The sequence below is a fragment of the Sminthopsis crassicaudata genome, chromosome 3 (genome assembly GCF_048593235.1).
Source record: "Sminthopsis crassicaudata isolate SCR6 chromosome 3, ASM4859323v1, whole genome shotgun sequence".
Taxonomy (NCBI): Eukaryota; Metazoa; Chordata; class Mammalia; order Dasyuromorphia; family Dasyuridae; genus Sminthopsis; species Sminthopsis crassicaudata.
In genome coordinates, this window is record NC_133619.1 from 399382203 (window position 1) to 399397804 (window position 15602).

The window sequence follows — 15602 nt, forward strand, 5'->3', positions numbered from 1 at the left end:
ATAAGACAGATAAATGAAAGCTTCCTGAGAGTAGAAAAGTTTCTCCAACTCATAGAAACTCCTTTTTAGCTGGACTAATTAAAATAGTGGCTAAAGGACAACCTGTCAGGGATATTATAGGAGGGACTTGTGCAAAGCCTGAGAGGTTTGATTGGAAGGCACCAAAAGTCTCTTTGAACTCTAAATTCTGTGATTCTTTATGTTCAGGGGAGCCAGGGTGGTGACTGAGTCTAAGTCTTGCAAAGCCCTGAATTTTAAATATTTTTAGGGATCCTTTTTATTGTATGTGTGTTCAGAATAGAGGTGCTCTGAGTTACCCTGAGTCCAGGTCTCTGAAACTGTAGCTATCTTCTTATTATTAGGTGATGAGAATGGTGAGGGGTTTCAAGTATATGCCCTAGGAAGAACAGTTGAACAGCACGAGATGGTGAGCCTGGAGAAGAGAGAACACACCGGGGGATCATGATAGCTATCATCTGGCCTCATTCCTCTTGCCCCCCCCCCCCCAGGGAAGAACTAGAAGTGATGGGAGGAAGCTGTAGGTAGTAGGCAAACTTATACTTCTTATGAAGAAAAGCTTCAGAAGTCAGAACTATTACCTGGTTGAATGGGCTGCTCTGGGAGCCAATGTATCTCCTCTCACCAAGCCCAGCTGGATATGGCTTATACCAGATGACTTCAGAGGTCTTTGATTGAACAATCTTCATAAGATTTTGTCCAAGGGATAATTTCCCATTTGGAACCATCAGGCAGTGAGTAAAACACAGTCTCTAGGAGAACTGTCCAGGCCTTTCTGCCTGTGGTCCTAAATCAGAATGTAGAAATGATGAAAATTAATTGCATGGAATCTCTTTGGAAGAAAGATATTGGTGACCTCACACCTTTAAGAATGATTGTTTTGGTGATATTATTTACTGACTTGCTTTTTTTCTTCATTTTCCTCTTGTTTGTAATGCAACCAGATACCGAAAGATTTCTGGAGACACTTGTAGTGGCGGAGATGTTGAGGCCCGCTTGGAGGGAGAATTAGTTCCCTGTCCCCTGGCTGGTAAGAGAGATTTCATTTCACATTGCCTTCCTACTCGGGTACCATTTCTTCCTTGTCCCAGCAGGTCTGGAGACTTAGCTAGCAGTACAACAGTGGCCTCAAACTGAAATAGAACTGATGCACACAGTAATGTAAAAAGCCACAGATTAACGTGGCTAGGTGGCTCACTGGGTAGAGCACTGGGTCTGGAGACAATGAAACCTGAGTTCAGATCCATCCTTAGATACTTACTATCGTTACCACAATCCTATGTATAAATACATTTTCACAGTTTATCACAATCCTATGAAATAAATGCTATTATTATCATCCCCATTTTATAGATGAGCTAGTTGAAGCTATCTGGGGTATTGTGACTTCTCCAAGGTCCCTAGCTAGTAAATGTCTGAAAGAGGATTCAAACTCAGGTTTTCCTGACTCCAGCATTCTGTCTGTGTGTTACCCAGAAGCTCATGTGTTTGTGCCCCCCAAACCGTGTGTGCTTAGCACAGTGCCTGGCACATAGTAAGTGTTTGATAAATGCTTCCTGACTGACTGCAAGATGAAGGGGAGGGATGAGCTGGTGGAAGGGAGCTACCTTCCAATCTCTGATTGTGATGTGGGCTCCTTAGGCCTGAGACCACTTGGCAAAGGTGTTGGATTGGGAAGCCAGATGGCAAAGATAAGTAACATTCCTTCAGTTTTAGATCTATCCCATGCATGCTAATTGCAGAAAACTCTGTGGAAAGGCAGCCTGTTACAAAGCGGAGGTGTGCCCTGAAGCATGTTCCAAGCTGATTTTGGGATACTGTTTATTGAGGCCTGTGTAGCATAAATGTGAAGTTATGGTAACTTTAAAAACATAACTCATTGTGTCCCAGCTTCTCTGTCTCATACATTTGTTAACTTTTTTTTTTATTTCTCAAGGCACTAGTTTCCCTTCTCCACTCTTCTCTGGACGGAAGAGAATGCTGTACACTGCTTTCCATTAGGGAATGATGCTTTCTCATGGAACAGTGACAGGGGCCAAATAAATCACAAGGCAGTCTGACCCTGCATAGGGTAGTGACAGCATCCCATCAGCCTACTGATTGCTGGCGTGCATGAATGTTGTTCATGTGAAGCTCACTGTACTTTAATTTCATCTTCCATCATTAGCAGCATAATTAACATGCAGCCACACTGAAGACTTTTAAAGAATACATTTTCAGCAGACTCCAAAAACCAGTTCCATTAAAATAGTTATTTTTATTTAACCTTAGGCTAAGAATCTTTGCATAGAAGACAGGAAGAGAAATAGAACTGTTGTTTCCCTTATGACCAAGACCATCTTTTGAATGTAAAAAACATCCTACTCTGGCAGGCAAAGTTGTAACATTAAAGAGAAATGTGACTTCTTGGAGTTGATGGAAAATAACTGCCTCTTTGCAAAGATGAGACATGTTAGGTGTCTTGCTGGGTTTGTAAATATTTGATCTCTTTTTATGATTACTGTCAGAGGAAATGTGTGCGATCAGATATGATGTGTGGCCTTGTACTGGCTTTGGACGGTCAAGAACTGGACATCATTGTTCTGCTTATTTTGTAATTTATCGCAGCACCTGCAAGTTCACACTCTGCTTCATCACCGAGGCAAACAGTCCTAGACTTAAGCAATTTAAATACATTAAGTTATCAGAAGCAAACCAGCAAAATGAGATTTGTGTCTATTTATGTGGTAAGAATATGGATCTCACTGAGGAGCATGAATTCATCCTGAATGCTTTGATTATAACTTTATTGTGAAAATAGCACCTGACCATTAGGATAGCCATAGTTTTTATGTGCTTTTGTCTTCTTGCTGGTTCTCTTTCATCCTTAGGAGAGATTGAGACTGAGACTTCCAATAGGAAGATCTGGTTAAAAATCAAAAAAGGTTTTAAATAAAGAGAAATAAAAAAAGATGAACTGGAGCCTAGATTGTTTCCAGAGCTAGTATCTATCATCTCAACACATTTGGTTATTTTTTTTAAAGCGATTTTAACAAGCATTTATTTTATCCCTTCCACTTTCTTTCCTCATAACAATTGAGCAACAATAACAACAACAAAGAAAACTCATAATAGTTATGCATAGTCAAGCAAAACAAACTTCCACATTGGCCATGTCCAAATATTTTTGCATCATTTTGCATTTAAGTTCATAACTTTTCTGGAAGGAAACCTTTACTTTGATCCTCTAGAATTGTGCATTAATCAGTGTTTTAAGCCTTTAATAGTTGTTTTTCTTTAAAGTGTTGTTGTCATTGTATAAATTGTTCTGGTTCTGCTCACTTCTTTCTACATCAGTTCACACAAATCTCAGTTTTTTGCTGAATTTGTCCATTTTGTCATTTCTTATAGCACATTCATATTCCATTATATTCATATGTAGTCATTCTCTAATAGAGAGCATACCTTAGTGTCTGTTGTTTTTATTACTGCAAAAATTGCTGCTATAAATATTTTTGTACCTGAGTCTTTTCCTTCTTTCTTTGATTTCTTTTGGATACATTACATTTGCCTTTACACATTGGATTTGCTTTTGTGTGAATTGTCCACACTGCAGCAAGAGGAACCATATCCAAACATGGCCCTAAAGCTATTGATTATTAAAGGTATCACTAGGCAAATGTGTGCCAAACTTTTCTGTAGCATACTAGACGAAGCTGAATTTTTTTCCAGATTATTCCCTTTCACATTAGGACTTACTCAATTATAGAAGACTCACAGGTTGAGAATTCATGTCTCATTTTGATCATTATTAAGCAAGTGTTGATTAAAGAGTTCAGATAGTTCATGTTAACACATGGGAATGGGGTGTTAGCCATACAGTTAGTTCCCAGAGGCAAGAATAGATTTCAGGCAATCCATTAATTTTTTGTTTTTTTTCCAAGTCATTTGATAAGTATTTCAGGAGAATTGCTTTTCTTTGTAATTCTGTGTATTTAAAAAGTATTATTCTTAGGAGTCCATACATTTCACTGGACTGACATGGGGGTCCATGATACAAAAGAAGATGAGGAACCTCTGGATTAGGGGGTCTCTGAAATCTTTTCCTGCTCTGGTCTGCTAGCAAAGCAGCACAGATGTAGGGACTTAAGTTTCTCGGCCTCCTGCCTTTCTGTGTGTCTATTTAGGGAAGGGGTTCCTCTTTTTTCTTTTAAACTTTATTTGTTTTTCTCCCAGGCACCTTTAAAACAATTTTTACACTTGCTTTTACAACTTGTGAGTTTCAGATTCTTTTCCTTATCCCCACCCTTGGTCCCTATTAAGAAACCACATATGAAATTAATGCATAACATAAGTCATGCTGTAAAAGAAAACATAGATCTCCCACCCTAGAACAAAAAATCCTCAAGAAAAATAGAGAGAAAGAGAGAGATTGAGAGAGAGAGCAATTATGCTTCAATCTGTATTTAGACACCACAATTAGTTTCTTCTCTGGGTTTGGATAGGACTTTTCATCATAAGTTCTTCAGTGCATCTATGGATCATTGTACTGCCAAGATTAGCAAAGTCATTCACAGCTGATCATCCCATAACACTGCTATTACTTTGTATACAGTACATTTCACTGTGCTTGAGTTCATGGAGGACTTTTCAAGTTTTTTCTTAGAGAGCATCCTGCTTATTTCCCATAGAACAATAATAACATTCAGTCATAAGTACATAGCACAATTTATCCAGCCATTCCCCAATTGATTAGCATCCCCCCAATTTCCAAATTTTTGCCTTAAGAAGAGTTGCCATAAATATTTTTGTACATATAGGTCCTTTTTCTTTCTTTAATCTCTTTTGGGATTCATGTTTAGTAGTAGTATTGTTAGGTCAAAGAATATATAAGAATTTATAGCCTTTTGGACATAGATTATATCTTTTGATCATTTAACAATTGGGACATGATTCTTATTTTTTTTTTATAAATTTGACTCTATGTTTGAGAAATTAGGCCTTATCAGAGAAACTTTCTTCAAAATTCTTTTTACAATTATTATTGCTAACTGTATGTGCCCCCATTTATTCCATCATCTTTCATCCCGTCTCTCCTTAAGTTATTTGCTACTGACTACTCGCTCTCCCAATATGCCCTCTCTTTTATCACTCTCCCCTCTTCCCATATCGCATTTCTCTCTTCCTTTCCTGCAGAGTAAGCTAGATTTCTATACCCATATTGAGTACACACACACACACACACACACACACACACACACACACACACACACACACACACACACACGTTATTCTCTTTGAGTAGGTGCTGATAAGAGTAAGGTTCACTGATTGCCTCTCTCTTCCCCCTTTTCCCCTCCAGTGTTAAAGCTTTATCTTACCTTTTTTTATGGCAGGTAATTTACACCATTCCACTTTTCCCTGTAATATTCTCTCTAAAATGTTCTCTGTTCAGGTTTTCTTGAGGGGTCTCTGGAGGCAGCCTTTGTTTCAATTCAGTAATCACCACAAGTACAGCCAGGTGTCAAAGTCCAAATCCTTTATTGTCTCTTTCTAAGTCTTGTCTCCTTTCTTGGGGCCCGGTTAGTTTTCTTAGAGACCTATCTCTCTCCTTGGTTCTGAGAGCTTAAGCTCCTGCCGCCAGTCCTTTGCCTTCCCTCCAAATCCAAAGGTTTGTGCTTCAGCCTGCAGCCACTACAAAGGTGGAAAATGGAATGAATCTGTCTTAGCCTCCTAGAGCTTCTAGTGGGCTTGTGAGAGCTTCTCCTTATATGCCCCACACTGAGTATATACTAATCATTCTATCACTAGGAAACCATTATTTGTTGTAGGATTAAATGAATGCTAAACTAGATTTAACCATTGTCTCCTCAGTTCCACTTAGTACCTTGTAAGCATCCTTTGTTTCAAGTTCAGAGTTCTAGCCCATATTTCCCTTTCTCTTTCTCTATTACATTTCTCTCATTCTTTAATTTCATTTTTTTTAGATATTATCCTTTCATATTCAGCTCACACCTGCGCCCTGTGTCTATATATATTTCTTTTAACTGCCATAATAATAAAAGTACAAGTATCACCCTATCATGTAAGAATGTAAACAGATAAATCTTATTAAGTCCCTTATGATATCACTTTCTTGATTACTTTCTTATGTTTCTCCTGAGTTTTGTATTTGAAAATCAGATTTTCTATTCAGCTCTTGTTTTCATCATGAATGCTTGAAAATCCCCCATTTCATTGAATTTTTACCTTTTTAGGGAAGGAATACTTAACTGTTGCCAGAATATTTTACATGATGTCTAAAATAAAATAGGTAGGAGTAGAATACAAAGGAAACTGATTATATTGAAATACTAATATTTAGATAGAAATATTTGTATATCTATCTATATATATATATCTGCACACATACCTGTGTATACAGGTATGTGTAAATATACACACATACACATGCATGTTATGTATATACATCTACACAAACACATATACATGTTTGTATACATATATACAATTCACACATATAAATGTGGCAACCATGTTAGGATCCTGGATGCCTTAGAATCAGCCGGAGTCAGGATAAGCATATGTCTTTATTCTAGGTCTTTAGCAATAGAAATGAAGAGAGTAGATGAGAAGGATCTCTGCGACCTCACCGCCTTGTCTCTCTTGCAGAAGTGACCCTGGCTAGTCTCATTGAACCTCCTAGTCCCTCCCATAATTCTCTGTATATACCAAATGATTGGGCCAGCACAGGATAGTGGGAAGGGCCATTTTCCAAGTATATTTTTATAGAGTATTGTCCAATCAGTAATTAGCCTCAAGTGCTCGATTGTCCGACCCCAGTGCATTGACTCAAGATTTTCAGCCCTTCACATATATGTATAAATATAAATTAAAATTTTACATTAGAATTTCATGCATTCTTAAATAGCAGTCTAGAAATTTTATTTAAAACACATGTGTTTTTATGTGTGCTTGTGTGTGTGTGTGTGTGTGTGTGTGTGTGTGTGTGTGTATAAAAATACCTGGGGCATCTTTTCTTTCAGGCAGATTTATTAGTGCTGTTGGTTAATGTGTGCAGGTTTCTCTCAAAGCCTCTCAACTTAGGTGCTTCAGTGATCATTGGTGTTGATTCTGGGCTTCTCAAGTCTTCAGGGGAAAGCAGAAATGGAACCTCTTATGTCCTGAGACTTTTCTTGCTATCACTTTAAGGCTGAAAAGTTTAAAGTCCTAAAGACCACACAGGGGAAAGGCAAGAATAGCAGCGTGCTCTGATACATAGCTGTGTAGTGAGAGTGGAGAGAAGATGCTTTTCCTTGTTTGATGATGATTAGTAGAACATGAAAGCTGAAAGGGACTTTTCAGTACTACTATTAGTACTGAAAGTTCCTATCACTTAACATTTTATAGTTTTTTTTTAGGGGAATATACTTTTTTTTTTTTAGCACTTACTATCTGTGAGGCAGTGTGCTAGAGCTTTACAAATCTGACTCAGGAATAACTCTGTGAAGTACATGCTATTATTCTCCTTCTTTTATATTGAAGGAACTGAGGCAAATGGGATAAGTGACTTGCCCAGGATTGTTCACCTAGTGAGTGTCTGAGGTCACAATTGAACTCAGGACTTCCTGACTTCAAGCCTATACTCCTATCTACTGTGCTTTTAGCTGCTTCTCTCTATTAAAAGAATGACTTTCCAGAGAGCATAATAAGCTCCTTGAAGGCAGATATATTGTTTTGTTTTGGGGTTTTTTTTTTGGTCATTATTCTTAAGAGTCTTGCATGATGTCTGACACACAGTAGGTGGCTCAGTAAATACTTCCTTGTTTCCTCCTTTGATTATATCTGCCATGGGGCAGGCTGGGCGAGTGCTGTGATGTATTCCCATTTTACAGATGAGAAAACTTAAGGCCGAAGGATCGAAGGGACTTTCCCAAGATAATAGTATACTAGGCCTCCCCTTCAAATGAGGGAGCTGCAATAGGTTGGTCTCACTGGTCGCCTCCAATCTGATGTCCTGTGATGTTCCGGGAGGCATGGCCTGCACTTAAAGTCAGAAGGCCTGTGTTTAGATCCCTTCCTCACATACTTTGTTGCCGTGCCATCTTGGGCAAATCACGATCTTTAATTTCCTCAAAATCTCTGGCATTCACGGTAGCGACTTCATTCAAAACCTCAACTTACTACAATGCTAAAAATCTTCGTGTCAACCTCTGTACTTATCTCACTGTCCTGATATTCCACCTTTTAAGGGGGAAAATAGCACCTACCTCATAGGGTAGTTGAAAGAAATAAGTAAATAAGAAATAAGGCATGGTGATCTTAAAATGACATATAGATGGGAGCTTTTTTAGTTCCACAGAATTCTGACCTCTTCCCCATTCCCTTCCTTCCCATCCCCCACTGGGAGGACTCAGGTGTGCTGGTGCTCCCTCCCTTCCCATCCCCAGTTCTGCAGATTGAGGCGTCCTGGTATGTTTGTCTCTTTGCACAGAGGAGAATGAGTTCATCCTGTATGCCATGAGGAAATCTATCTACCGCTATGACCTGTCTTCTGGGGCCATCGAACAGTTGCCTGTCACAGGGCTGCGGGCAGCTGTGGCTTTGGACTTTGACTATGAGCACAACTGCTTGTACTGGTCTGACTTGGCTTTGGACATCATCCAGGTGAGTGGATTGCACATTTGACTGGATAGCTTAAGCTACCAAAGATTGTGTAAGTTTTAACTTCCACATCTGCTGAGACTTATTAGGTAACATCCTGAGAAATGGTCAGGGTTTCCAGGATTTGGAACAGAACACTACATGGGGTCATTCCAGTCTGATAGAGCATGATTCCCAGTATTAATACATAAAAGTGAAAATCTGTCTTGTAGCTTTATCTGTGGTGAAGTTCCTCATGTACTTTCCTCAATCCTGGCGGGGGGGAGGAATATACTTCATTACTGTGAGAACATAAAGTGGGGAATACACATGTTTACTCTCTATTTGTCCTTGTCTTCCATAATCCATTGTCTAGAATATCAACTGTTGGGGCACAGCCCAAAACACAGCAAAGAAACAAACAAAAAGGCCTCAGAACTATCTAAAGAAATGTTGATATACCAAAACTCATATACATTTAAGTAATGATAGCTTCTCACCCAGAACCTATTTACTCTTACTTGAGACACAGTTCTAGTAAGTTTGGTTATCTGGTTATCCAGAATAAACTGTATTGGCAGGAACATATCAGGAAACTACAACTAGGAAGAAGTATATAAAGAAGAGCAAGAAGTGGTGAAGTTATAATAAGGAAGGCAACAGAAAAGTAAATAAACAAATAAATAAAAAACAAAACCCAAGAACTTTTAATAGCATAGATTAGAGTAACAAGTCAGCCAATTCTGCTTGCTTCAAAAGAACCTGAGGCCAAGTACTGTATGACTGTTAGACTCTAAATGATGCTCAAAGTGGTGGCTTGGAGTCTCCAGTGTTTCAGGCAGCTGTGACTTCATCAGTGTAGATCCTTCTCCTCCCCAAAATAGATTATAACCTCTCTAAAACTTATTAGTTGGTGGTTTGTGCTTGAGTCAACAGAAAAGAGCTCATTACTTTCTTTTATTTTACTTGTAAGAAGACAGGGAAGTTATATGTTGTATTTTTTTTTTTAGACTTTCATCAAAATTTAAGATAATTTGGGGGGTGAAATGTCACTTAAAGGGATTAAATTTCAGCTAACCAAGTAATTCTTTTATATGTGATTATTCTTCTTCTTGAAACATAAACATTTGACACTTTGTTTTTTCCCCTCTTTAGCGTCTTTGTCTGAATGGGAGCTCTGGGCAAGAAGTGATCATCAACTCAGGCCTAGAAACAGTGGAAGCTTTGGCTTTTGAACCTCTTAGCCAGCTGCTTTACTGGGTGGATGCTGGGCTGAAAAAGATCGAGGTATATTTGTCCCCACTTTTATTTGGTATTAGAAAGAGTCTACTTTGGACTATGCATGATACAGAGCATAGTGATAGCATGGTGTTTAATAAACATCCATCACAAAAAGAGCATATGTGCTGGTCTTTGGAGGGAGATAGTGTGTGTGTGTGTGTGTGTGTGTGTGTGTGTGTGTGTGTGTGTGTGTGAGAAAGGCATCACAAATATTATCTCATTTCATTCTCACACTACCCTCTCAGGTGGGTAACATGTAAGATGGGAAAATGGAGGCAAACAGAGGCCGGCTTGCTCAGGGTCACACATCTAGTAATGTCTGAGACAACATTTAAACTTTGGTTTTTCTCCATAATCTTGCTTCTTTCATATTTTTCTAGTCTCCTTATGTCGTGTCCCTTGTTAAACCTGTACTCTTCAGTCTAGTGCAGTGGCCTCCTCGCTGTTCATTAAACATGACAGTCCATCTCCTGATTCTGTGTTTTGTTCCTTGCGTGGGTCTTTCTCTGTCCTCATTTCTGCCCCTGGCTTTCATCAAGTCTCAGCTGAAGTCCTGCTTTCTTCAAGAAGCCTGGTACAAGATGGCACCCTGACCTTCCAAATTAATCAATTAGGAGGAGAGGGAGGTTTGGGGGGAAAGATAATGAATTCACTTCTGGACATGCTGAGATTAAGATGTCTACAAGATATCTAATCTTCTTCAAGTCAGCCAGGTGACTCAGTGATAGAGTGCTAGACCTGAAATCAGCAAGACGTGAGTTCAAGTTCCTTCTTAGACACGTCCTAACTGTGTGATCCTGGGCAGATCATTTAACTGCCATCCGCTTCAGTTTCTTTCTTTCTTTTTTATTTTTTAATATAATAAAGATACTTACTTTTAATATAATAAAGATACCTACTTCCCAGGGCTGTTATGAGGATCATCAATGCTTAATCCCTTCCTCTCTCCCTTCTCCTTAGGTCATGATGTTTAATAGATAGTTAGAAATTTAAGACTGGAAATTAGGAATGAGGTTAGAACAAGTCAAATAAATCTAAGAATTATCTTCATATTAATATTAGTTGAATCCATGGGAGCTGATGAGATCACCAAATGAAATTATTGGGAGAAGAAAAGAAGAATCTGGGATACAACCTTGTAGGATACCCATGGTTAATGGGTGTGACATCATTGATGATCTAGAAAAGGGCATTGAAAGGGGTCAGTCAGATCAGACCACTAGAAGGAGAACCCAGAGAGAATATTGTTAGGAAAACCTAGAAAGAAGAGGGTGATTGGCAATATTTGAAGCAACAAAGAGGTCAAAAAAGATGAAGATTGGGGAAATAGACCAGGAGAAGTGCTCCCAGTAACTCCCTAAAATTATATTATAATGTACCTTTGTGTCCTCTTAGCACCTAGCCCAGTGTTTAACATTTAGGAGGAACTTAATGTCTTTAATGTCTGTTGTATGGAGTTGAATTGAAGAGATCTAATAATAATTTGAACTTATGTTCATCCTTTAGCCATATATTAGTTAATTTGTCTTTATGCAGTAGCGGCCTAAGATAGTACCAGATGCCCTAGAGAAGATAAATGAGAAAAAAAAAACTTGTGGAAAATGCATAAAGCAGACAGTTTTAATGAATATAATTGAAAAGTGATCATGCAATGAAACTTCATGTATCAAGAATTCCTCTAACTAAACCTATCACCAATTCAGAACATTAAGAACCAAGTACAAAAGGCTAGCTAAAATTGAATTCACAAAATAAAGCTGTAAAACTCAGAAATTTAGCACAAAGGAGAGCCCCTCGGGCCACAACTCATTTATTTTTATTTAATATTATATTATAATACATCTGGGTAGTCTGGCTTCCTACAAAAGCAGATCAGTGAAGAGGGTTGTGAAGGAAAGGACATTGACAAAACTGAGAAAGAATAGTAGTAGAAAAACATAAGACTAAGATTCAGAACAAATACAGATAAAAAAGTGTATTCTTAAATTTGTTGTTGATGCTAGAAGTCTTACAGTCTTAATTGGTTCAATTCAGTTCAGCAAATAAGAATACCGATAAAATGGACTGATGTGAGGGCCAAGTTGTGTTAAAAATATCTGAAGTAGAGGAGAGGTATTGCTGTGGGGCTGGAGAAAAGTCACTATTTTACTGATTTTCAAAAATTTAACTGGGGCTTCTAGTTAATTAAGTGGATAGAGCCCTGGACTTGAAATCGGGAGGACCATAAGTTAGTAAGCTTAAATTTTGTTCCTAGAGAAGATCTAGAATATATTATTATTGGCATGGGTTTTGAGTGGTTGTGATCACAACAACCAGCCTGGCTTTATCAAGAGTGAGTTGTGCCAGACAAATCTCATCTCTTTTTTTTGACAATGTTGTTAGATTAGTAGATCACGAAGGGGAATGAAGTACATATGGTTTACCCAGATTTCAGAAAGGTATTTGAAAATGACCCATAATGTACTTGTGAACAAGTGGAGAGAGAGAAGTTAGATGATATTATAATTAGGTAGTTAACCTAGTTTAATTAAAATGAAAAAATACAAAACATCTTTGATAGCCGCTTGCAGTAATTTTTCTAACAGAGTATCCCAATATACTCTGTTAGAAATAGGTCCCATTATAGGACCTATTCTTTTTCATATTTTTATCAATGATTTGAATAAAGCATAGCTCTCCTGGTCCCATCTCCAAAATGGAGGACACCGAGAGAAACTTGACAGTGGGAGTGAGCATGGTGAAGGGATATTCTGGTGTACATATGACATTTGCAAATGACATAAAGGTTGGAAGGAGATATAACATCTTGGAGGGTTGATTAAGGATCCAAAAAGTTCTAGATCAAAACCAAGATTCAATTTAACGTAGATAAGCATTAAGTCATACATTTGAGTTTTAGTAAAAGCTTTATTATATGGGGAAAGTGAGGCTTGACAAAAATTCTTGTAGAAAAAGATATTGATGTCATAGGCAACTGGAAGTTCAAGTCTGGTCAACAGACTAGTAAGTAAGCACTTATGGGCCAGACAAAGTCTCGATAGTGACAAAAATAAGCAAGAAGAAACTTCTCAAGTGATTTGCATTCATGGGAAAAAGACCACAAATAGGAAGGGAGAGTGGATGTCCTGTGACCATTAAAAATTATTGTAATTTTGGACTGTAGTGTCAGAGCAAGGGGGTGATAGTCTCACTAATGATATATTGTCTTGTTAGACTATATTTGAGATCTTCATGGTGATGGAATTAGATCTGGATATGCTGAAGCAATGAGTACATTTAGCCTGTAAGAAAGAGAAGAGAAGACTGGGCCAGGGTGATCAAGATGACTATCTTTCTAAGTACAGTTCTTGTAAATCTGTCCCATAGGAGAGAATTTAAGCTTGTTCTGCTAGGCCCCAGAGAACAAAAGTGGTACTGATCTCTGAAGACTGTCTAAAAGCAGATTTCAGTATAAGAAAAAATTTGTAATCCATTTTAAGCTGTTTATAAGGGGCCTGGCTTGCTTCTGTGGGGGAACTCTCCCAGGGGGACTTTAAAAAGAGTCTTAGATAGCCACTTCTTATGGCTTTTGTAGAGGGGATTCCTATTCTAGTAGATTCGGATTCAGTGACCTCTTTCACCCCTTTTTTTTTCTGGGATTTTGCGTGTGCCTCCAAGGTGCTGGGTACTGTACTGGAACTGCAGAGATTGGTATGACCCAGAACAGAACAGTAACTGATACACACACACACACACAACAATTCAATAAAGTAGATGCTATTATTATCCCCATTTTACAAATGAGGAAACTGAAGCTTGCCCAGGTTTAAGCAGCTGGTAAGTGTCTGAGGCAGAATTCAACTCAAGTTTTCCTAATCTAAAATTCTATCTATTGCACCAGCTAGGGAGTTTCATCTACATAATGATGCTTTCTCAAGAACCTTGACTTTCCAGTTCCTCAGGCTTTTCAGTTGCCATGACCTTCATTTCTTCTCATCCCATGATTTTGCCATCACCAACAAGTATTGATTTCTGGGTTTTTGTAAACGCTGAAATTCCTTTATCTGATCATCATCATTTATCATTGTCTTCCTCTGCCTTACAAATCTTATCCACATCCTTCATGCTGATTCTGATCTTCATTCTGTCCACCCCTGAATTCTTTACCAATCAATCTATCACCTCTTACCCTTTCTTCCTGTCTTAGTCTCCATTCTTTGGCCTCAATTACCACATTTTCATTTTGTTTCTAAGAAATGTTATTATTTTTAGGATAGACATTACTGCAAAAATCATAGTCCTTTGTGAAATGCATCCATGCTAAGATTGCCTATCTTTCACTTAGGTGGCCAATTCGGACGGAGACTTTCGACTTACTATTGTCAATTCCTCTTTGCTTGATCGGCCAAGGGCTTTGGCTCTCATTCCCAAAGAAGGGTAAGTGTTCAGTTCTGATGGTAAAAGGCATTACATGGTCCCTTTGAGTGATCTCCAGAAGATGAATCCTTTTTGACATGAAAACTTCCAGAATAAGCTTAATATTTTGCCCATCTCTTAGGTTTGTGACTAGAGATGATTTCCAAACTGGAATTGTTTGGAATAATAGAAAATTACATAGTTCAAAGGGTTATAGATTTAGGACTAGAAGAGACCTTAGGGGTCTAGTCCCTTCATTTTACAGATGAGGAAATAAAACCGATTGAACAGGAGTGGCTGCGTGCTCAGTCACCCAATTCAGAAATGTCTTGGGCAGGATTTACTCCTAGGCCTTTTTGATTCCACGTCCAGTGCAGTGTCCGCTCTGCCACAGTTAATAGTCATGGCCAAGGAACTCATATTTCCCCCTTTATTTATGGACTTGAGAATTTGTCCAATAGTTCATGAATCCTGCATCTGACTAGAGTAACATCATGAAACGTAAAATTTGGAGAACCTTTGAACAGTAATAGTTAAGTCTCAGTTATTTGTTTGTAGCTTATCGTGTGTGTGTGTGTGTGTGTGTGTGTGTGTGTGTGTGTGTGTGTGTGTGTGTGTGTTTTAGCAGAGATATCGGAGTGGTTTGTCATTTCCTCCTCCAGTTCATTTTATAAAGGAGGAAACTGAGGCAAACACGATTAAGCAACTTGCTGAAGATCACATAGCTAATAAGTGTTTGAGGCCAAATTTAAACATGGGAAGATGAGTCTTCCTGACTCCAGGTTCAGTGTTACCCACTTGGCCAGCTATCTATGTGTGTGTGTGTGTGTATGTGTGTGTGTACACACTTATGCATCTACATACACACACACATATATATATACACACACTCATCTAGATGTATTTCATCCAACATACAACAATATATTTTACATATTACAGAAAAATTTAAATACTAGTAATTTTTTCCCTACCACCTACCACATCCAAGCTTTTTGCCATTTCTTCTAGCTGAAGTGTAGTCAGGGAATACCAAGCCATTTAACCTAAAGAAAGGATAATTAGGGGGCTGATTTTGAGGCAGAGCGCATGCATGCATACACACACACACACACACACACACACACACACACACACACACACACACACACACACACACCACACACTTCACATTTGAAAGCCAAGTAAATTATTTTGGATTAGTCTCTCCATTATATCACTCGTACAGCACTGTAGATATTTTTACTTTCAAATACCAAGCAGGAGGTAACAGTAGCTAACATTTA

General features: G+C 38.3%; 1 protein-coding gene across 2 annotated transcripts in view; it reads left to right on the plus strand.

The window, feature by feature from the left end:
- SORL1 (sortilin related receptor 1) overlaps positions 1-15602 on the plus strand; it is a 206326-nt gene that overhangs the window by 111773 nt on the left and 78951 nt on the right. For both annotated transcript variants that reach the window (XM_074302641.1, XM_074302640.1), the window contains exons 16-19: positions 963-1048; positions 8492-8664; positions 9796-9927; positions 14246-14337. In XM_074302641.1, coding sequence (XP_074158742.1) covers positions 963-1048; positions 8492-8664; positions 9796-9927; positions 14246-14337 — 483 coding nt within the window. The remainder of the gene's footprint in view (positions 1-962; positions 1049-8491; positions 8665-9795; positions 9928-14245; positions 14338-15602) is intronic.